The 24,491-nt window shown below is 46.3% G+C and overlaps 1 protein-coding gene across 4 annotated transcripts in view; it reads right to left on the bottom strand.

Moving 5' to 3' along the window:
- The window catches only part of PPP4R3B (protein phosphatase 4 regulatory subunit 3B), a 455,240-nt gene that overhangs the window by 72,607 nt on the left and 358,142 nt on the right, over positions 1-24,491 (bottom strand). For all 4 annotated transcript variants that reach the window (XM_085612383.1, XM_085612385.1, XM_085612382.1 and 1 more), the window contains exons 12-13: positions 15,647-15,816; positions 1,431-1,570 (exon numbers count right to left, since the gene is read on the bottom strand). In XM_085612383.1, coding sequence (XP_085468509.1) covers positions 1,431-1,570; positions 15,647-15,816 — 310 coding nt within the window. The remainder of the gene's footprint in view (positions 1-1,430; positions 1,571-15,646; positions 15,817-24,491) is intronic.

Here is a 24,491-nt window from a genome sequence, read left to right as displayed (position 1 = left end):
CTCCTTTAACTGTGAGTAGTTTAAAGTTTGTGAGGGAAAGTACTTTGTGAAGTTGAACAAACCGCTCTTAAATCCCTTACTAGCTCAAAGGCGCACTAGCCAGTTGCTTTAAGGGAATGTACAGCATAAACATTGTTTTCTGTGACTAAACTGTTTAAAACTTTGTAACTTTAAGACCAACTCTACTCTAACGGACTAACCTTTCAAAATCTGAAGGAACTATTCATATCCTTCAGTTCTGAACTGTGGAAGGGCATATTGATTGTAATTTGCAGTTGCTGAGGCTCATTGCAATTGTTATTAAGGATATTCGAGCTATTTTAATATGATCAATGCATTTACTTTAGTCAAAAGGTTAAACAGAGCAAACCAGAGACCTTAAATAAACTAACATAGCGCAAACATCTCTCCTTTAAGACAAGAATACAACAGGAGCGAATTGTATCCCAAATCCCAATACTTAAGTTAGGAAAGCCAAAGAAATGGAGAGGGGGCAGGGTTCTTTACGTGACTTAACACAATTAGAGAATTATGTGAGATACAATATTCAATCAACTGTTCTTTGTTTCACAGGCATCCTTCCACATGGATCCCAACCTAAAACCCAAACCTATCCCCTCACTCGGTCACATTGGTTGTCTGCAGTAGTTAACAAGCAGCACTAATGGTGCCAGGAGGTGGGCTCCTAAGATCATGCGATCGCTGCAGAGGAAGATGGATGTGAGAGCCCCTTCACAGTGGTGCTGGCTGAGAATGCTGCAGAACAGTTCAAATGGCAATACCTACTACCTGTTCCAGCAAAGGAGCAATGTCCTGGCGCAGAACACAGGTTTCAGAAGCAAGGTGTTTTAAATAAATCAACAAAGATGATAGCACAAAACTATTTAACCACATAATTCTGTAGCATTTACAGTTACCACAATCTAACAAGTTTTACTGAAAACAAACACCGGTGATGGGTCCAGTGCTTAATTTGAGCCGGTGGTGCCGACATGCGCTCATTTTTGGAGACCAGCACTTATTTTTCCTCATCAGACATTTATAAATAACAAGAGGGAAAAACACACACAAGTCGAGGGAAAAATCGTCACATAGGGAGAACACAGGAACTTGCAAGAGTAAGATAAAAGGCATGGAGAATCTGGTAGTGAATTAAACAGGCACCAAATACACACTTTTCATATTTAGAGTGCAGATGTTTAACAGTATCGGACGTGGGCTTCTGAGCAGTGCTCTGGTCACGCGCACTCATTGTTTTTAGAAATTATGCATTAGATAAGTTCTGTTTTGAACAACCTATGTTAAGATTAAATAAAATGTTGACAAAGCATCAATATTCAATTCACAATTCAATGCACTTATTACTGTGCTACCCTAGAATCAAGACATTACATTTTACAAATCACTTTTAGAAGCACAACTTTTAATACCTGTTTAATTTTTGATTCTGTCTGTCTTTTTCCTGTTCATATTTTGTCTTCAGTCCTTTAAATGTCTGAACATATTCAATTGTTTCAAGTGATTTGTAAAAGTTGTCAACAATATGTACTGTAAGTGATTTTATATCTTCCTGTGAATAAAAAATAGACATAAAAATGTGAAGAATTGTCCCCAACTTTCAATTTTTGTCTTGGTTGACTGTGCACATTTACAGACAAAGCAGATTCCACCAAGGTCAGACAATTAGAATGCCCATATCAAAATATTAAAGTACTCTTTTACTGCGTCTGACAGTTGTCATCAGTTAAATGAGTTGTTACTCAACTTTAAAAGTGGTTCTCCAGCATCAGTAAGTCTGTATAAATGTATATCTTGTTTGAATCTGTCCCACTTAAAGTTGGTCATTCTCTAGCAAAACACATGACATCTGTCTTTAGACAAGATCCACAAAGGCGCTCTTTTCTGCAGACAGATGAGCGCATTATTAACCACACCTCCCTAACCTGCAGTTATCCCTTCTAACTAGGTATAGATTCAAAGTACATCTGACATAATTCAAAGCAGTAGAAACCTTGTAGGGGAGGAGGGTTGGGCAAAGAGTTGCAGCATCTTTGGCTAGCAATACTTGACCAACAGCAGCATTAGCTGTTACATAAGCATACACAGTGGCATTTTTCTGGTAAGGAATAATTTCTAGACACTGAATTGGAGATGCCCACAAGCTGCAGACTGACCATGAAGGCCACTACAGTGGCCCTCCATCTTGCGTTACCTCATAGGCAAGATGTCTATCCACCTGATGGCAAACAAGTCTGAAGCAGTATATGAAGCATCTTGTCCTCAGTGGCCCAGTCCCATCATTCTTTTATCCAAGCACCCTTATGACCGCACTCCGTCTCCCTCAGAAACTGTGAATTGAAGAACGCTAGTAAAAACACCATGAGGCAGAGCTGAATCTTAAACACTGCTGTTTTTGTGCACCTATAGCAGTTAATTATTTTGCATGGGTCTTCAAATAACACATGGAACTCTGCTGCCCTCCTTGTTGAGGAAATAGCCACCAGAAGGTTGCTTGCATGGACAAATTGTGAGATTAGAGCAGAGGTCTTCAAACTTTTTGATGCCAAGACCCCCCTGTCAAAAAATCTTTAGCGTAAGGAGCCCCTCCTGACAAAAATTTCTAGATTGGGTCCTCCTCATTATTGCCAACCATCGACAACCATAAACGCCTCTAATTCCCACAGCAAATCATTTTTAAATTGGGGATTAAATATGTGTTTAGCAAACCAAAGGTCAGCGAGAGTGGGGGTGTGGTCAAAGGTGTGGGTAAATCAAAGCCTCATTTTTGAGGCATTGACGTAGGGCAGCGCTGCAAGTCTTCTTGCTATGCTGCCCTACACCAATGTGAAAGGGCAGGAATACACCTTATTTATGAAATATGATGCATTCCTGTACTTTCCTCCTTCTTTGGCGCACAAATTGCTGCCTAACGCCAACATAGGCAGGATTGTTCTTGTGCAGGAAGGGGCACCTTCCTGCAAAAAAAGAATCCTAAGAGGGGTTTTTCTCTTTCTATGTGAACTGCATGCAGCTCGCCTAGAAAGTGGAAAAACAAGGAGAAATGAAAACATTTCTCCTCGTTACGCCTGCTGTGGGGAGGCGTAAGGTTTTGGAGCTGCTTCAGGTTTACAAAGTTTTTACAAATCTGGGGCAGCATCAAAATCCATGGGTGTTGCACGGGAACACCCACTGCAATGCCTATGGAATGCCTACTTGACATAGTGCAAGGCAGCAACTTGCGATGCTTGTCTTACTCCATATCTATGAGGCCATGCAAAGCCATGCAGGGTGACTTTGCGTCGCCTCATAGATATGATTGAGATGCTTGTGCCGCCAAAGCTTCAAAAAAGTGACGCTCTGGTAAACCAGGCCTCTCATAAATCAGCCCTAAAATATTTTGCTAGTTTTTGGGGTGTTTCACTATTAGGTAGCTACATATAAAATAATGGGTAGCTTAAATGAAAAATAAATTTACTCAATGGGAAATGCACTGTAGTACATTATGAAACCTCTATTTAATGCACTGTAGAGGTCTGTGTGTAACCAGATATAGACAGAATTAAATATGGTTGGCGCATTAGAGAATAGTGACTTGTGTATTTTTGGTGCTATGAGGTCACAGCCTGTGACAGAAAGCACAGTGAATGTGTAAGTTATTATTTTATACTTGCATTACACACATTATAATATACTGCTTCAAACTGCACTTCGCTTTAGGATAAAATGGAGCTTCAAAAATGTAGATTTGAGTAGTACAAGACCATAAGTAATGCTTTTTTCTTTTTTTTTGCATACTTCCCCAGGGGTAATAAGTACTGTGAAAATACAGTTATGATTAAAAGCATGCACTTCACAGCCCAGTTATTATCTCTATGCACCCCCATGCAAAAAAGCAACACATCTTTGCCATCACAATGCTTGGAGTGATTCAAGCAACTAAAGCCAGAACTACTCCCAAGCACCCTTTACATTTGCAGATTAACTCCTAGCGCACATTTGCATGTCATTCAGGCAAGCAGGCAACCTGGCATGAAGACTTAATTGAAGGATTGTTTTACCAGGTGTAGGAAGGTGGTTCTGAATATACTATACCAAAGTGAGGTATATAGTGTGCACAGAGGCCAGTGGAACCCCAAAGGTAGGCAGAGGTAAAATTAGATCGAACCTTAATCTCTATTTGTGAGAGTGTGGTCGAGCAGTAAGGCAGTATCAGAGGACAGTGTTAAGCATTTGTTGTACACACTTAGTCAGCAAATGAATTCACACACTCAAAGACTGAACTTCAGACCAATTGTTTTTGTATAAAAATATTCTTTTAGGTATTTTATTTCTAGAACCAAGCAAGCCGGACACAGGTAAGCAATACATACTCTACAGTAGTAAATGCTGATTGTAATACAGTTCAATTGCAAAAGTACTATGGTTTGACTTACAGTATTGTTTCAGAGAAATGCAATCACTTGTAAATACAGTACATAAACCTGACTGGGATTTTCAGAAAAATAGCAGATAAGTTACTTTTGGACTACTTTTCTCACTCAATGCTGTATGCCTGGATGCAGCACTGGGACATTTCCTGTAAACAGGTGAGTAAAAGCGTTTTTGTTAAATCGTACAATTTTAAAGAATTTCTTTAGGTTTCAAAACTTCACACAAAAACCTTTTCAGGAAAAAGTGTCAATGTTATCCTATGGAGGAAAATATGGTTATCGGTTTTTAGGTAAGTATTCGGTAGAGGGAGTTGTGGTTCTGGGGGTAGACTCAGGGTCCCCCAGGGTCAGTGATGCACTTGTTAAACCCTCAGCGGCACTAGGGCAGCCGGGTTTAGAGTGTTGAGGCCCAGTGTTATCCAATGGGGGATAGGGGGCCTCCGGTTGGTGGCTGCTGGCGAGCAGGCAACTGGGTTGTGGGAGCAAAGCTCTTGGACTTTAGCTCAGGGCAAATAAATTAGCACCAAAGGTGCACCCTCAGCGGCACTAGGGCAGTCGTGTGTTGTGCTGTTTTGACGTCAGATACCCTGTTTTCAATGGATAACCTCCGGTTTGCAAAAGCACTGCAGGCAGGGAGACAAAGGACTTCTGGGTGCGACCACCACTTCGAGAGGTAAGTTGGGAAGTTAGGGGTTGGTTAGGCACTGTTGGTTTAGGCACACAAGGCCGTGGGGCGTCGGGTGCCTTTTGGGGTTGGATCTTCTTACCAGTTCCTGGCCGTGGTTAGGGTGGGCCTTCTGGATTTAGACTGCATGCGTCAGCGGGAGGCTTGAGGCAGGTCAGGGGTAGCCGGATCTCGGTTCAGGATCGCGGGATGACCTCCTTTGGTGTTTGACCACTCGAACTCAGGCCGTGGACGGTGGGTGCAGAGTTGGGCAGATTCGTGGTCTCTGGCTGCTGCCAGAGGTTGCAGTTGAACAAATCCGGTGTTCACAGGAGAAGCAGTCTTTGGAAGTGAAGGCAGGCAGGTCCTTCTGGGTTTTTGAGGTTGTTGGCTGCAGAACACACCGGGATTTTGCAGGAGCAGATTCGAGGGGGAGACGGGCCCGTAGGACTGGGGCCAAATCAGTGGGCGTCTTTCTCGTTAGCAGCTGCACGGCTGTTCGATCCTACTTTTCTTCTTGTTTCTTGTCTAGATCTGAGGAAGCAAGGTTCAGGGGTGCTCCTAAATACTAGATTTAGGGGTGTTACAGGTAGGTAAAGGGCAGGGCCCAATAGGTCCCCCTCCCTGGGGTGGGTACACCCCCCATTATGCCACCCTCTAGTGGGAGGGGGGCATGAGCCTGTCCCTGCTTGGCTGAGTCCCCCATCTTCAAGATGGCGTGGACTGAGTTGTACTTCACCTCGCCTCCCCCACCTGAGGGGTGGAGTTCGCAGAGGTGGGCACACCTCTCTTCCTCACTTGTTTTTCCTGCTGGTTCTCCCGCCCGAGGTGGGGGTCAGAACCAGTGGGGACCAGTAGCTGAAAGCAGCAATTGGCCTGGGAAAGCTCACAAAGGCGGCAAGCCTTTGAAGATTCCCCTTCGTGAACCCTGCCCATCCTGGGGATGGAGGCTTGGCACCTCGTCCCAGGATGTGCATTGTTTCAGGCCCCAGAAAGCAGCAGGCTCTCGACCCAGGGGTCCAGAAACATGTCTGGTGGTGGCAGCTGAAAGCAGCCACTCAGCCTGGACACTAGTGGTGGGTTAGTTTTCAGGGGGCATCTCTAAGATGCCCTCTGTGTGCATTTCTCATTAAATCCCACACTGGCATCAGTGTGGGTTTAATGTGCTGAGATGTTTGATACCAAACTTCTCAGTTTTCAGTGTACCCATTATGGTGCTGTGGAGTTCGTAATGACAAACTCCCAGCACCATCTACTCTTAATGGCAGCACTGCACTTACAATGTCTAAGAATGGAGTTAGACACTGTAGGGATACAGGGCTCATGCACCTGTACCCTCACCATTGGTATAGAGCACCCAGCTAGATGGGTGACTGATCTATGCCAGGGTAGTGGGTTGTAGGCATGGCACACAGGGATGTGTGCCATGTCGACTCTTCACTTTGTTCTGCACCAAAATACGCAGCCTACAAAGGCAGTGTGCGAGTACAAGACCTCTAAGGGCAGCACAATAAGTTCTGCAGCTCTTAGAGGCCTTCTCTGTTCACATTGCCCTGGGTACCTGTGGTACCATTTACCAGGGGCTCACCTGTGGCCAGAGGTGCCAATTGGGTTAGTTTTGGGGAAAGAACACAGGCCCTGGGAACCGGATAGGCAGGGACCCAGGGCACATCAAGTCAAAAGGCATGAGTAGTCTGGTAAAACGTGGGGGGGTTACTGCAACAGAAACCCACTTTGCTACACCAGGCCTCTGTTTTACAGCACAAGACTCAATTAACTTCACCTAAAGCATTTTAACGATCGTAATGAAGGGTCCGGACCGTTGTCTCTGCCCAAAAGGAAAAGCAGATTTTGTATTTCAGGCAGAAGTTAGGCCTGGAAATGCGCGACCGAAGACCGCTGGATTAGAATCTATTGTCTGTTCAATGCTTTCCAATGGAGAACTTGCTTCGGACAAACAGGCTGCAGGCGTCGCACCGGAGTTGGCAGGAGGGAGACCAGCAACAGCAGAGGTGAGTAGAGATGTACGGGCACTGCCAATTTAGCTCACCAAGGCCTAGGGACTTAGGGTGCAGAGGGTGCAGGGGGTGCCTTTAGATCCCAGATGCTTCTTACCGGAGCTGGTCTCGGTCAGGGGAAGCCTCTGTATTCAGGCTGCGTCGTTGTGGAGTCCAGGAGCAGTCAGCCAATGCTGGACTGGAGTTCAGGCTCGCTGGGGAACATGGTCTGGGTCAGTAGTCCACCTGGACACGGGTCGTAGGCGCCGGGTGCAGAGTGGGCAGGACTCACGGATCCAGCGGGCACTGGACTCCTTTGTGTTGGTTTCTTAGGGACAGAACCGCTGTTTAGCAACAGAACTAGCAGACTCTCCCAGTATCTAAAACATCCACCAAATGGCAGTAGTCAGCAGGGAATAACCAGCAGCCTATTGCTAAAACATCCTAATTTATTTTCTAAAATTTACCCCCTTTCATTTTTCCCTCACATTTTCTGGGTCTCAACTCTACAGCCACAGAAATGCAGGCAATACACTTCTGAAGCTGTATCCACCCTCCACCTTGTGCCATACTGAACTAAGTGTCACCCAACAGATTCCACTGGTCCTAGCAGACATGTTAACATCACAAACAGTCTCACTGCTATGTGGGTGCCTTTCCCCCACCATGCACACAACACAATGGCAGCACAAGGGTGTGGGTATTGCAATGAAGTAGGACATTTACTGGAGTGGGCCTGGTGCCCGCACTCCTGTTTAACATAGAAAATAAAGGTCAGTACTGGACTATTATTTTGCAAAAATCAGTACACTTTGCTACACCAGGCCTCTGTTTTACAGCACAAGACTCAATTAACTTCACCTAAAGCATTTTAACGATCGTAATGAAGGGTCCGGACCGTTGTCTCTGCCCAAAAGGAAAAGCAGATTTTGTATTTCAGGCAGAAGTTAGGCCTGGAAATGCGCGACCGAAGACCGCTGGATTAGAATCTATTGTCTGTTCAATGCTTTCCAATGGAGAACTTGCTTCGGACAAACAGGCTGCAGGCGTCGCACCGGAGTTGGCAGGAGGGAGACCAGCAACAGCAGAGGTGAGTAGAGATGTACGGGCACTGCCAATTTAGCTCACCAAGGCCTAGGGACTTAGGGTGCAGAGGGTGCAGGGGGTGCCTTTAGATCCCAGATGCTTCTTACCGGAGCTGGTCTCGGTCAGGGGAAGCCTCTGTATTCAGGCTGCGTCGTTGTGGAGTCCAGGAGCAGTCAGCCAATGCTGGACTGGAGTTCAGGCTCGCTGGGGAACATGGTCTGGGTCAGTAGTCCACCTGGACACGGGTCGTAGGCGCCGGGTGCAGAGTGGGCAGGACTCACGGATCCAGCGGGCACTGGACTCCTTTGTGTTGGTTTCTTAGGGACAGAACCGCTGTTTAGCAACAGAACTAGCAGACTCTCCCAGTATCTAAAACATCCACCAAATGGCAGTATTCAGCAGGGAATAACCAGCAGCCTATTGCTAAAACATCCTAATTTATTTTCTAAAATTTACCCCCTTTCATTTTTCCCTCACATTTTCTGGGTCTCAACTCTACAGCCACAGAAATGCAGGCAATACACTTCTGAAGCTGTATCCAGCCTCCACCTTGTGCCATACTGAACTAAGGGTCACCCAACAGATTCCACTGGTCCTAGCAGACATGTTAACATCACAAACAGTCTCACTGCTATGTGGGTGCCTTTCCCCCACCATGCACACAACACAATGGCAGCACAAGGGTGTGGGTATTGCAATGAAGTAGGACATTTACTGGAGTGGGCCTGGTGCCCGCACTCCTGTTTAACATAGAAAATAAAGGTCAGTACTGGACTATTATTTTGCAAAAATCAGTACGCTGTCACCACTGCTTCATGTCAACAGAGCAGGAGATGCTCAGTAGCCTCGTGATGACCAAGGAAAGCATGCTTAATGCACCGCCCAGGCCACAAAATCAGTTCTGGATATTGACAATACCACAGACTGGCACAGGCCACAGCTGCATGCTAGATTAGCCAGTTAGAATCCAGTAAACAGTATGGATGCCAGTTACACATAGAGTTAAATCACCCAGGGCCAGGGTGCACATCTATACAAAAATAAGGGGCAATCTTGTCCTAGCATGTAACTTATAAGAAAAGAAATGCAGCTTCGACTTTTCCAGGTGAAAGAATTCTGCACTGCTGCTTCTTTGCAGGTGATCAGGTCGAGGTTCTGGTTTTAACATCTTCTGAGCACTTTTCCACCTGAAACCACTTCAAGTGGTTATACAGCCTCTTTTCTTGCTTCACAACATCCATTTTAGATTTTGTCATGTCCAGATGTCCGTACTGCACATATTCATGAGCCAAGTCGATATATTCAGTTAAGTGACTTTTAGATGAATTTCCTGGCTCTAGAGACTAGAGTTCAGATCTGCTATGCAGTCTTTTCAAAGGTCTTTCTCACATCAATAGCACATCCGTTTAACACCACTGCCTTGTTTATTGTGGAGCAATGCAGATCATACTGGCCCTGTAGTACTTCAGTTTGCTCAATGTTATCAGTGGAACCAATAGAAAAGCATGAAGAAATCTGCCCGATTGGATCATAAAAAGCTGCTTTAGTTGTACTGCTGATGTGCACAGGGAGGGATCGGAATAATCTGCTGGTGCTGTTGTAAATATCTCCTTTCGCCTTGGTAATGAGCCTTGAAAAAACTCTTCCTGAACACTGCCTATAGTGTTTTTGCCCAATTCATCATTCTCATCACCTTATCTCTAAGATGCAATGTTAACTTGTTCATCATTTTTTGTGAGCTCAAACAAAGCCAGTAATACCTTCTGAAAGTGAAGCCATGACAATATACAGGTATTGAAATGTCAGCCAAAACCAGCACCAATCACCTGATTAGAACCCAGAATATTTCCTTGAAATCTTGCTTCTATTTGTTGGTGTTTTTGCACCAACTTCCACAGAACCCGGCCATAGTGACCCAAAAACAAGGTAGCACTGGAGGCCTTCAAAGCTATGCCTGCCATTCATTCCAGTGTGATCCTGTCTTTTACTTTTCTCCTCTAGAGGCAACTGTCTATGGTGCAAACACGTCTTTCCTGTACTAATGAAATTAATGATGGACCATACCAAGGGTTTTTTAGAGAAAATAATTAACTGGTTTGGACTGGAGGCCAAAAGGCACTTGGGTACCACTAGTAGATCTATTGTCAATGAAGAAACAGTAGTCAATCGGACTGTTGATGTGAGCACCAGTTAAAAAGTGTCTGCTGACTGAGCCTTAATCATTGCCACCATTAACAAGGTAGTGATCGATGAGGTTGTTTGATGATGTTGCCGCTGACAAAACCTTTGCCTTCAGTGCCGAAGTCGTTTACACCTGCCACCCTTGGATATCTTCATGGACAAACATCTGCCTGATATTGCCAACGAAGACTGTTAGTGGAGTCTTCAAGGGTTAAGGTAGCATGTCAGATGTAGGTGGTTATGGCAAGGTTAGTAGAATATTCAAGGTCTTAAATGTGACTTTTTTGGGCAGTTTAATAAATGTACCGGAGTTCTGCACTCTAGGGACCAGTTCAGAGGGTTTTAAGAAATAGGGTAAAAAGTCTTGGAGGAAAAGACCGGCTTCAGCTTCTTCTAGGCCTTCATGGGCAGGACACCTTTAAGGGATTTGGCAATAAAGCGCATTTAGGATTTGTAAAGTACTTGTATTTGCCATTCTGAGCTTATAGACTCAATGTCTGTCAGATCACATGTCCAAGTCACATATCCGGATTGTAGCAGGTAAACACTAGATGGCGGAATAATGCACAGCAAGTGAATCCAGAAAAGATTCAGGCTGCAAAAAGTAGGTCTAAGAAAGTGGCTCTGTATATACTGCACCAAAGCAAGGTTCAGTGTGTACAGAGTCCACAGTCCCCAGAGGTTTGGCAGAGGCTAAAGTTAGATACAACCTTACTTTCTAAAGTGGTAGCTTGGTCGAGCAGTAAGGTAGTATCAGAGGACAGTGTAAAGCATTTGTTGTACACAGTCAGTCAGCAAATGGTCTCACACACAAGAACTGAACTCTAGGCCAACTGTTTTGTATATAAAAATATATTGTTTTATTTTAGAACCAACAATATATCAAAATACTTTCTTAGAATAAAATGCTGTAGTTGTATACTTTCAATAAGCAATAGACTTTTAAATGCAATAGTTACAATTGTTGCAATAGGCAACACAATTCAAATACAATTATAACATTGAGCTCAATGGGAGTTCTTAAGTAAATGCAATTTCAGTTACTTTACGTATGATTTTCTTACTTAGGGTTGGATCTTGGATTCAGCCCTGGTGCATTTCCTGTAAACAGTTGAAAGAAATCGTTTTTGTTACACAGGTGATTTTTAAGGAATATTTGTATGTTTCAAAAATCGACAGAAGAATTTCGGGCAAAAACCAGGCAATGTTATCCTATGGAGGAAAATCAAGTAAGTTAGCGGTAAGTACAGTTGTAATTACTTTTCACGGTCAGTGCTGGGCACCAAGATCCAGCACTGGCATCTCTCCTGATAACAGGTGAGTAATGTCAGTTTCGTTGATCGGCTGATTTTTAGTGAATATTTTAAAGTTTCAAAACTCGACACTTAGAAGAATTTCCAAGTGAAACCAGTCAATGTTACCCTATGGGGAAAATGTAGGTTATCGGCTCTCAGGTAAGTACTCGACTGGCAGAGTTAAGGTTCTAGGCATAGACTCCAGGGTCTCCAAGGGTTAGGTAGGTACAGTTGTTACACCCTCAGCGGCACAGGGGCAGCCGGGTGCAGAGAGAGCTAGGTCCAATGTTAGCCTATTGCAGGCAGGGGGTCTTTGGTTGGTGGCTGCTAGCAGGCAGGCCACGCGGCTGTGGGAGCTGGCCTCCTGGTCACTCACTCAGGGCAAGTGGGTAAGTAAGATAGGATAGAGGTTGCAATTCCAGGGGCACTCGAGTGGCTGGGTGCAGGGTGCTTTTGAGCCGTCGGGAGCTCAATAGATTTCAATGGAGAAGCTACCAGATGAACAAAGGCTGCAAGCTCGCGGACGGATATTCTTCAGGTGCGACCACCACTTCGAGAGGTAAGTTGGGAAGCTGTAGGTTAGGTAGGCACCCAGGAGTTGGGCGCAGGGCATCAGGTGCAGGGGTGCCTTTTGGCGTCGGGAAATCTTACCCTCTGCTGGTCGCGGTTGGAGGGGTCCCTTGTTCTGAGGCTGCAGGCGTCGTCAGGAGCGTCGAGGAGGGTCCTTGGGTGCTGGATTCTGGGTCACAGTCGCCGGGGGGACGTCCTCATGGTCTTTGTCCACTCAGGCACAGGCCAGGCGCGGCAGGTGCAGAGTGTGCAGGAGTCGCGGTTCCTGGCTGGCACCAGGGGTTTGTTGCTTGCTTTGAGCAGAACCACTGCTAGTGGGAGTCCCAGTCTTTTAGAGTCACAAGGCAGTCAGGTCCTCCTGGGTTTGAGGTTGCTGACCACTGGAGACGCCGGGTTTTAGCAGGAGCAGGTTCGAGGGTCGACAGGCCTGTAGTGCTGGGGCCAAGTCAGTTGGTTTCATCCTCTTGTTAGCAGCTGCACGGCAGCTCTTCTTTCTTCTTGTTCTTCTTGCTTTTTCGGATTCGGGATCTGAGGAAGGAAGGTTCAGGGTGCCCCTAAACACTAGTTTTAGGGGCGTTACAGGTAGGTAAAGGGCAGGGACCAATGGGCCCCTTCCCTGGGGTGGGTACAACCCTATCCTGCCACTCTCCAGTGGGAGGGGGGGCAGGAGCCTAGTCCTGATTGGGCAGGGCACCCCATCCTCAAGATGGCGAGAACCCGGAGTTGTGCTTCACCTCGCCCCCCCCCCCCCCACCTGAGGGGTGGGGTTGGCAGAGGCTGGCACACCCCCTTTCCTCACTTGGGCTTTCCCGCCAGAGTGGGGGTTAGAACCGGTGGGGGCCAGTTGCTGAGTACAGCAAGTGGTCTGTTGAAGCTCACAAAGGCGGCATGCCTTTGAAGCTTCCCCTGTCCATCCTGGGGGAGGAGACCTAGTACCTCGCCCAGGATGTGCATTGTTGCAGAACCAGGAGAGTAGATGGCTCTCTACCCAGGGGTCCAGCAACATGTCTGCTGGGTGGCAGCCTAGGCAGCCTCTCAGGCAGGACGTGGATTGTGGGTTAGGTTCAGGGGGAAACTAAGTTGCCCTCTGTCGTGCATTTTACATTAAATCCCACACTGGCATCAGTGTGGGTTTAATGTGCTGAGAAGTTTGATACCAAACTTCTTAGTCTTCAGTGGAGCCATCATGGTGCTGTGGAGTTCGTGATGATGACCTCCCAGCACCATATACTCTTAATGGCAGCACTGCACATACAGTGCCTAGGAATGGACCTGGGTACGGTAGGGGTACAGGGCTCATGCACCTGTACCCACACCACTGGCATAGGGCACCCAGCTAGAGGGGTGCCCGAGGTATGCCAGGGCAGTGTGGTTGTAGGCATGGCACACAGGGATGTTTTGTTCTGCACCAGGACACTCAGCCTGCAAAGGCAGTGTGTGTGCGTCAGGGTATAGGGCCTCTAAGGGTGGCACAATAAGTGCTGCAGCCCTTAGGGCCTTCTCTGGTCACAGTGTCCTGGGTACCTAGGGTATAATTTACCAGGGGCTGACATGTGGCCAGAGATGCCAATTAAGTTTAGGCTTCAATGCAGTTTTAGGGAAGGAACACAGGCCCTGGGCACCTGATGGGCAGGAGCCCAGGGCACACTCAAAGTACATCAGCAATTCAACAAAAAGTGGAGGCATACCATGCGGGAAAGATGGCACTTTCTCACAGTAGGCTTTTCTTGCGAGGGTCCTCATGAGAGAAAATATAAATCTTACTTGCCCCACAGGATTTGCAAGGCTTGAAAAAAGCTCTGGCCTTAGGGGTTTATGCCATTTGGAGGAATCGCAAGGGATCCTCATGAAGCAAAGTGAACCTTTTGGAATGACTGAAGATGGTTAAACTGTGTAGGAAACTATTCCCAAATAAGTCACTATCTGAAACACTCAATAAAACTCTGGGGACTCCCTTGTAGTCAGTTTGAATGTGGTAGAAAATCTGAGCAACTCAGGTTAAGTGTGGAATTTGGATTCCTGAGTGCCGACTTGAGCCTATGCTCTTCATTGGTGCTAATTTGGGTCATAAACTGAGGTGGATATGCTGAACATGTGGAAGTGATAAATGTGTATTCCCACTTCGGTTCAACATTTACTACCAAACAATCCCACCCAGACAAAAGGAAATTATTTAAAGATATGTACTGGGGAGGGCCTTGACACAATTTGGCCAGTGGTCCTGGGCCACATGGTAAAGGTTTTCAATAGCAATGCACAAATGATTCCTGATCTCTAAATAAGGCCTGGAAATATAAGGACTGGCAAGCAGAACATTCGTGTATTTTTGGGTGCTGTGCCACATCTGCAAATCCCCAAGTTTCTCCCCTTGCAATGCTTCAAATAGGCAAAGCCCTACCAAACATGACCCAACTGCACAGTGAAACAGTGTTGGACACCACCTACTTATGCAAATGTAAACACCAAATATACTAAACCTATCTTAAACTTACCTCCCTGATGTACACTACCCTCTCTCAAGTAATTAAGTCACCTGCCTGGTTTAAGATCAGAATACTGCAATGAAGTATACTTCATGTTGTCGCAGCCAAACTATCCTGCATTTGTTTTGCATGCAATTAAGCTTAAACATTTCAAACAAGACCCCATACGCAGCGAAAGCATTAAGGATGCCTAAAAACAACTCGCCCCTGCTAAGGCACAATTCAATTAATGACTGGTCTTCTAGGCAGATAATATGATAATGGTATAGAGTAAAACGTTCATACTTTCTCAAAAGGCAAGAAAAAGAAAGCTGGTGCTGTAACGCTCTATTTATTATCCTTCCTGGCACAAAATGGGAATACCAGTGGAATGCCAACTATATCTGCCATAATCTAATTTTGAGAATTGGGCAGTGTGAAATGCTTATGGTGTTCACAGATCTGCCAATGTTTGCAGAAACGAGAGTAAGTAACAATTGGGAGTTGTTTATGAACCCTGCAAAGTCCTGCTAAGGGTCTGGCCCAAATTAAAATTGTGGACCTAGAAGAAATGAACATAACCTTATTTTCCTTAAAATATCCAATTGATGCTGACAAGTGTTCTACCAAATTTGTGTGTCTATGTTATTTAACTGCATAACTGAAAAGTGGTGGAAGAGTGGTCACATTTTGCCTCGAGTGTGAGGAAATCGTAACAGGCTTGTGATTTACGAGAAGCAATCATTAAACAAATTAATCTGAAAATCAATGACTCACCTCAGGTGCACAATACACACCACACATGGGTCTGATTTGTGAACATTAACATTTTTAAGAATTGAAAAAAATATACAGTCTATAAAAGCGGACTAAATCAAAATAGAACTTTCATTTACCCATTCCTAAATATAAACACACCTAGCTTAAGGACAATGGACACGTATGATACTTTAATACTTACCACTCTTATGAATTCGAAGAGCTCAATTATCGCAGAATTTAACAGATTGTATCTTGTTCCATTATCCAGAAGTGCATTAATAACAGGCTCAAAAAGATTTCCTTTAATGATGTACCGGTTATAAAACTCGTCTTTCAAGCCAATTATCCTTCTCATGAAGCGAAGTGCACCTTTTGAAAAGATTGAAGACTGTTAAAACTGCTCAGAAAACGAAAAACAAAGCAGTTTTCTAATGTGATAAAAAATGACATCCATCTACCATTCAGTAAAGCTGTGGTAACTTGTAAAAGCGACGTTGTCCCCTTACCTCACAAAAAAAGACAGGCTGTTACATGAATCTTCCAATAAAAGGACACATTATTGCATTCTTAGTTTTCTATTACTGGAATCTTTTTGAAATTCATATACCTGCATGTCTGAGTTCTTACAATCTATATCAGTCATTGGCTACTAGGTGTGTGACTACTGCTGTTTACCATTAGTATCCCCATGCCACCAATACTTTAACACTCAAACACAATAACTTGCCTCTAGGTATGAATATGAGCCTTCAAGACACTTTAGGAGGTGGTAGCAAAGTTGCAACCCAGGTACAGTGTGACCATTAAATATCATTTATCGCTGCCCAGTTAGTGTTATAACTTAAGACAGAACACTTAATTAGAAGCGTATCAAAATTAACAATTTAAATAACATGTACACTGAAAGTCAAAAGGCACTAGCACCTAGTTGGGCAAAGACAACTCAAAACATGTTTAACTCCTTCAGTGCCCATGACGAGATGGTCTCGTCATGGAGCGCGGTTGCGCTGTGCCAATGACGAGACTATCTCGTCATGAACCCCGCCCGCTAATGAAAGGCCCGGCACAGGGCGGGGAAAGGGCGGGGCACTGAAGGGGTTAAAGAAAAACTAACTGCTAGAACGAGGCAGCTAGAACACTGGCCTAATAGCTACTGCTAACCTAAGGGGATGTGTTTGGATGGTTTGAGAACATCAGAATTCTAGATTATTTCATGTTCCTTGAGCTTCCAGTTGTCAATTAGACACATGCTCCAAATAAAGCAAGCACTGGCAAAGCCCTTTTTAGGTCTCGCCTGGCGAAAGCAGCGCATGCTTTACTCTTCGACAGGAGAGAACCTTTTGTAATCAATTCAGCCAAAGCTGAATGAACGCGCGTCCGGTTGGACAAACATGGCTGCTTTGCCGCACGCAAACGTAAACATGCAAGCATAGGGACAAATTAATGCACGCGCATGTGGACAGCCCGACGCCATCTTTGTGCACACACGCGCACATTTTTTTGTCCCTACGCTTGCATGGCGGCGTCCTCTCGCTCTCACACGCTGCCAATATGCTTCCATCTCAAAAGCTTTCGCTTTCACACACTGACGATATGCTTCCATATCAAAAGCTTTCGCTTTCACACACTTTCATCCTTTATTAGCAGCATTCCTGCCTTTCTATCACCCTTGCTTCGCCCCGCACTGGTAATTCTTCCTCGCATTCACTTACTTTACCATTTTTGCAGCTCCGTCCCCGTTTTCTTTCATGGACGTGGGTATTGCCTTATAGCGTTAATTATGGACTTTGGGCAAGCAGAGAACGTTATCATCTGTAACTTCAAGGGAATTGCAGCATTCACCGTGCGTAGCCCCCAGAGACCAGAAGACACGCACTCTTTAGTGCAATATAGTTTAATCAGAGGCTCTGCGGAGCCCCCCCCCAAACAACAATCTGCCCGCCTCACCTGAGCCGTCACATCCATCCTCACCCAGCGCCATTATGGGACAGCTACTTTAGCGATCGGCTTGTCCTTCATTCCCCTGGTGCCACAGACATAAGACACGCACTCTTTAGTGCAGTATACTTTAAGCAGAGACCGTGCGGAGCCCCCCAACCCCCAAACAATCTGCCTGCCTCATCTCAACTGTCACATCCACCCTCACCCGCTGCCATTCTGTACAGCTACATGATCGCTTGCCTCGTTCCTTATTCCCTCGCGCGGGAAACACGCTGCCGCTCGTGTATCATGAGGTGCACCGTGCAAACAAAAGTTTCATGACTTACACTTATAATTTGAAGATTTAATGGGTCGATGTTAATGTTGAGATTGTTGCTGAAACGATCATGTGGCAAGATTGTAAGCAACATGGGATAAACTGTTTACTAAGCACTTTTTCCAAGAGTGTCGCTCTACTCTAACACACAACTCATTGGGGATGAGTTGCTATAATGGAATATGGAGGTGGTTTTGGCGGTCGATATGTTGGTCAGTTGTTTGCCCCCCCCCCCAAAAAAAATCAGGCCTCCTCATCTGAGCCGTCACATCCACCCTCACCGGCCGCCATTCGGGCCAGCTACTTTGGCAATCAGCTTGTCCTTTTTCCCCCTGGCGCGACAGACATAAGACACGCACTCTTTACAGCAATATAATTTAATCAGATGCCGTGCGGAGCGCCCCCATCCCCCCAAAAAATCTGTCCCCCTCATCTGATCATCTGATCCGTCACATCCACCCTCACCCGCCGCCATTCTGTACAGCTACATCATCGCTTGCCTGGTCTCTTATTCCCTCGCGCGGGAACCACGCTGCCGCTCTAACTTTTCATCCTTTATTAGCAGCATTCCTGCCTTTCTTTCACCCTTGCTTCACCCCGCACTCCTCCTTCCACTTCCCTATCTACCAGTAATTCTTCTTCGCTTTCACTTACTTACCCATTTTTACATCTCCTTCCATAACCATTTACCGTGCGTAGCCCCCAGAGACAAGAAGACACGCACACGCTGCTGCGATTGCATCTTTTCATCCTTCATTAGCAGCATTCCTGACTTTCGTTCACCCTTGTTCGCCCCACACTACTCCTTCCACTTCCCTATCTACCAGTAATTCTTCCTCTCTTTCACTTACTTTCCCATTTTTGCAAACCCGTCCCCAGAGATAACACACACACTCTTTAGTGCAATATAGTTTAAGCAGAGGCCGTGCGGAGGCCCAACCCCCCAAAAAAACAATCTGCCCGCCTCATCTCAACCGTCACATCCACCCTCACCCGCCGCCGTTCTGTAGAGCTACATAATCGCTTGCCTTGTTCCTTATTCCCTCGCGCAGTAACCATACTGCCGCTCTTCCATCTTTTCATACTTTATTATGAGCATTCCTGACTTTCTTTCGCCCTTGCTTCACCCCGCACTGCTTCCTTTGGGCCACACGCTGACGCGCTTCCATCTTTTCATACTTTGTTACCTTCGTTCCTACCTTTGTTTCACACTTACTTGGCCGCTCACTCGTCTACTACTACACTACTACTCACTCCACTTCCACTACTACTCACTCCACTTCCACTACCACTCACTCCACTTCCACTACCACTCACTCCACTTCCACTACCACTCACTCCACTTCCACTACCACTCACTCCACTTCCACTACCACTCACTCCACTTCCACTTCCACTCACTCCACTTCCACTTCCACTCACTCCACTTCCACTACCACTCACTCCACTTCCACTACCACTCACTCCACTTCCACTTCCACTCACTCCACTTCCACTTCCACTCACTCCACTTCCACTCACTCCACTTCCACTACTACTCACTCCACTTCCACTACTACTCACTCCACTTCCACTACTACTCACTCCACTTCCACTACTACTCACTCCACTTCCACTACTACTCACTCCACTTCCACTACTACTCACTCCACTTCCACTACTACTCACTCCACTTCCACTACTACTCACTCCACTTCCACTACCACTCACTCCACTTCCACTACCACTCACTCCACTACCCACTCACTCCACTACCCACTCACTCCACTACCCACTCACTCCACTACCCACTCACTCCACTACCCACTCACTCCACTACCCACTCACTCCACTACCCACTCACTCCACTACCCACTCACTCCACTACCCACTCCCACCACTCAATCACTCCCACCACTCACTCACTCCCACCACTCACTCACTCCCACCACTCACTCACTCCCACCACTCACTCACTCCCACCACTCACTCACTCCCACCACTCACTCACTCCCACCACTCACTCACTCCCACCACTCACTCACTCCCACCACTCACTCACTCCCACCACTCACTCACTCCACCACTCACTCACTCCACCACTCACTCACTCCACCACTCACTCACTCCACCACTCACTCACTCCACCACTCATTCACTCCACCACTCATTCACTCCACCATTCACTCCACTACTCACTCCACTACTCACTCCACTACTCACTCCACTACTCACTCCACTACTCACTCCACTACTCACTCCACTACTCACTCCACTACTCACTCCACTACTCACTCCACTACTCACTCCACTACTCATTCCACTACTCACTCTACTACTACTCTCTACCACTCACTCTGCTACTCTACTACTCACTCACTACTACTCTCTACCACTCATTCTCTGCTACTCTACTAGGACGCGAGACCGTATTTGTGGCTGCCTTAACTGACTCACCTGCATTTTCCTGCCGTGAGGGGAACGGCTTCGAACATCACCGCTACTCTGCTGCCCCGGTTTTCAAATTCCGCCGTGAGGGGAACGGCTCTAAACATCGCTGCTACTTCGCTGCCCCGGACTCCAAATCCCAGGGGGCTCTGCAGCGCGACGGACGACATCAGAGGGCGCGGAAGCACTTATAATCAGCGAGCGCCTCCCGCAGCGCGGGATGCGCGCGGGCTCGCCCGGGCCAAGGGCGGGCCCGTCCCTTGCCCGTCATTGCCAGGAATAGGCAGGGCTGGGCCACCCCCCTAACGCTGTCCTTCCGCTGGTGCCTATAAGGTACTGTTGATACATTGCCATTGCCGGGGAATAATAAACTGTTTAGCACTGTGTTCTTTTGGCTCTTGGGGAATTCCCTTCTGTTACTATTAGATCCTATCCAGCTTGCCCCGCTTTTTTGTATTGTTGCTATTACGCCTGGAGACATTCATAATTTACGTATCTGGATCTTGGTGCGCTTCTCTGATTTGACAGGGAAAGAGGTGCGCTCTCCGTGAGAAGTAATAGCAACTAAGTCGGGTAAGGTGGGCAAGGGTGGGAAGGTGATACCCACAGGCTCAGTTATGGGAACACTGGACCAATTTATTGTCCGTGCTTCCTTAATTCTGGCCTATGAAATTGACCGCACAGAAAAAAGACTGTCATTGGATATTGCGGCTAATAGGAGGTCCTCAATGGGTCTCCTAGCCGGGGCGGTGTCTCCCATCTCGACCATCAGTATCCCAGTCATACCCATTACAACCTCGGGTCAGGATGCTCAACCAGGTGAGCGTATTAATTCTGATCAGGGTGTTCATACTGCTTTAGTACACCTAGCGATTCCCATAGGGGGTCGGAACTTATATCTACATCTGTTTTCCCATTTGAGGGTCAAATAGACTCCCTAGTTGGTAGTATTTCGCCTGATCCTAGGGAGAGTAATGCTAGGACTCGTCATAAACGTGGTGCAAAACCAGCGCATCCATTGCCAGTAACTAAGAGGAAGCGCGGGAGTATGGCCCAGAAGGGCATGAAGGCAAAAATCCTGAAGCCAAATGTTATAGCCGAACCCTGTGGAGGCATATTGGTGTCACTAGACAATAGCGCTGAGATTCTGCCTCCAACGACGGCTGAGATTGATCAAGTAACACCTTTAGGGATAGATACCCCGCCAGATTTGACACAGGTAATATGGGATAAAATCGAATTGTTAGTCAATAGACTTTGTATCCCTATTTATAAAAGACTGAGCTCCATTGAAAAAAGACTCGAGCTAACTGAAGGTGCAGAAGTCAAAACTACCAATGGTTTGAGGTCCGGGGATAGCGCTAGTAGTGGGCTGCGTATGGTGGGGAATAATAAGATCGCCTCAAGGTTAAATCAAGTAGCACAGTCCCCACAGATAGTGGTACCTGAAAGTAACCTTGCCGCGACTGAGTGTTCCTATCCCCCTGGCCTCTTCGCATGCTCCAACCGGGGCACAGGACCCACGTAGGGAGGGTGCAGTGTTGGTTGGTGATAACTTAACCCCCCCCGACTTAGATAGGGGTAGCAGGGTGCCATATGATATATCTTTGGACAGCCTTCCACGTATAGATCTCCCCCCTGCATCTACTCCTTATGTGTGTATCCTGACGGGGGTTCCCCCATTGAGACCGGGACAACGTGAGGATTATACTGATCTAAAAAACAAGTGTATTCATTGGCTCAACATGAATCTATCATTACCACCTGGAGTCTTGGCTAAAATTCTTTTCGCAATAAGGGTGGAATGGGTTGGGCCAAGACAGAAAATGATTGAGGGTGATTGTATTATCGTCAACTTTGGTGATCCTAATGCTGCAAAATTTACTTGTAGCTGGTATCACCAAGGCATGGTCTCTAGGATAAAACCTCTTCACTTAACATATTTCTATCCTGCCCCCCTCTTAGGCCCCTGGAAAACTAGGGTATGTAGAAGTGGTCTTGTAGGGTTTCCTGGGGGGGGGGATCCAGGAGTTGCATTACAAAATAGGTTTGATGCTTTATCTGGCCTAGAGGAGTGTGATTGACTACAAATCATGACCAATCACCGTAACTCGGAATGTACCTCTAAAGGTATCAACCCTCCTGATCTAGGCTCGATGACACCAGACGCGGATGAAGGAATCCCAATTGTACCTAATCATCCTTTAGATTGGACTCTAGCAAATAAATTTCCTCCTGACGATAGCTGGAAGTTACATGGGGAAAATGGGGTTATTGAGGCAGTATTGCCGTTGGGGACGACCACGCCTTTGGGTCTTCCCCCTATTCATCTGGGTTGTCCTATGTTAAATGACTCTTGTACCCATAGACCTATAACGTTAAAGTTTTTATCATGGAATATTGCTGGGTTGGGTTCCAAACTTGTACATTCTGAATGGTCAGATTTTATTGAAACCCATGATTTATGTTTTTTTCAGGAATCTTGGGCAATAGAGCCTCTGTTTCGTTTGGGGTACCTTTCTTTTCAGGTCCCTGCGATTAGACATGAGAAGGGTCGCCCAATGGGGGGTTTAGTTATATGGGTACGACAGGTACTTAGGTGTAAAATTACACAAATACCCATAAACAGTAATGATATCCTTGGGATAAAAATTATGTCAGAACAAAGTCCTAGCCTATGTATTTTTAATGTTTATGCTAGAGGACTGCCCGGTGGGCGACGTTCCCACGTTATAGCTGACCTGGATAGGCTGTTGGACGATATACCTAGGGATTCAAGCTTGATGGTCGTGGGGGATTTTAATACTACGTTTGAACCCATGGGGCTAAAGGACCAAGACTTGACGGAGGAAGGGGATACAATTTGGGGTATACCCACACTTGAGGTTGAGCCAATTAAAAAATGGTCAGAGGCGGCAATACAACTGAAAGGGTTGTGTATCGGACAACGGTTGAGGGCAGCAAACGGGCGTACATTTTCGGATAAGCATGGGGCTAATACCTTTAATAATGGACGTAGGGCAAGCCTCATTGATTATGTCCTGGTAGGCCTTCCTTTGTGGCGTTGCGTGAGAGACATGGCCGTAGTTACCCGAGTGGAAAGTGACCATGACCCACTCATTGCCACAATGGCTGGGTTGTTAGGTGAAATTGTGCCAGTTAGCCCAGCGGTAGGAGTCAGTGACCTGGTTTTGACCAACGACACACGTTACTTGAGATGGAAAAACGTTTCAACATCCCAGGCAACATTGACAGCAATGAATAAGGAGGTGGATAGGGTATTAGAAGTGTGGGGTTCTGGCAATAGAAGCCAGATTCCCTTGACCCATGTTACCGAGATGCATACAGCATTGTTCTAACAATTACAACTGTTCTTTTGTAAACCTGTCAAATACCGCCAGGATAAGAAGAAGAAAAAGGATGGATGGTTCACTGATAACTGTCGCCAGTTGCGGAGAAATTTGGGGCTAGCCATAGCTGAAGGAGACCCAGCAAAAGTAAGGTTGGCACGGGACTCCTATAAAAGAGCAGTTAATGCTGCAAAAAAACTCTGGGACCAGGCAAGATGGATAGAGCTTAAAGAAGCATGTGTCTCACGAAACTCTAAAGCATTCTGGGACACGTATAAGTGGGACAGGGGGGGGGGGGGGGATTCCGGACCCCCCGCAGAATAATGTGGCCCACCATCACTGGGTGGAATATTTTAAACCCCAGTATGCTTCTATGGAAGATGAACAGTCCATGGGTCCTATTGTAATAGCCTTTTTCTCCGGTGAGGTGTTCACATTGGGGGATGTAGACAGGGCTTTGGATACCATTATCCCTAGTCGTGCTCCCGGAACGGATAATATTCCAGGAGATGTGTTTTTAAACTACAAAACCTCATGGCGCTCGTATATAAAATACTTAGCAAACGCCATAGCTTGCGGGGCTCCAATCCCGGCGTCTTGGAAAGGGGCCGAGATAATACCGTTTTTTAAAAAGGGGGATAAATCCATTGCAGCCAACTATAGACCAATAAGTCTTATAGACTCCATTCAAAAGATCATGGGCAGATTGATCTTACATAAGCTGCAGTTATGGATGGATGAGGAATATATCCTTACACCATTGCAGGCGGGCTTTCGCCCCCTTACAAGTACCATCGACCAGGTCTTCCGCTTCATTAACATCTATTGGAAGACAGTTATTTTGGGGAAAGGAGCCCTGTACGTGGTATTCGTTGACTTGAAAGCAGCTTTCGATCTGGTGCCACGTCGTAGGTTAAGGGATGTCTTAAGCGAAATGGCGATGCCTGTTGACCTGCTGTCTTTGGTCATCCGCCTACATGAGGAAAATCACGCGCGGGTTCGGTGGGGGA

Source organism: Triturus cristatus, chromosome 6 (assembly GCF_964204655.1).
Source record: "Triturus cristatus chromosome 6, aTriCri1.1, whole genome shotgun sequence".
NCBI classification, from domain to species: Eukaryota; Metazoa; Chordata; class Amphibia; order Caudata; family Salamandridae; genus Triturus; species Triturus cristatus.
Note: the sequence above shows the minus strand (reverse complement) of the source record. Positions and strands in the feature narration are given on the sequence as shown.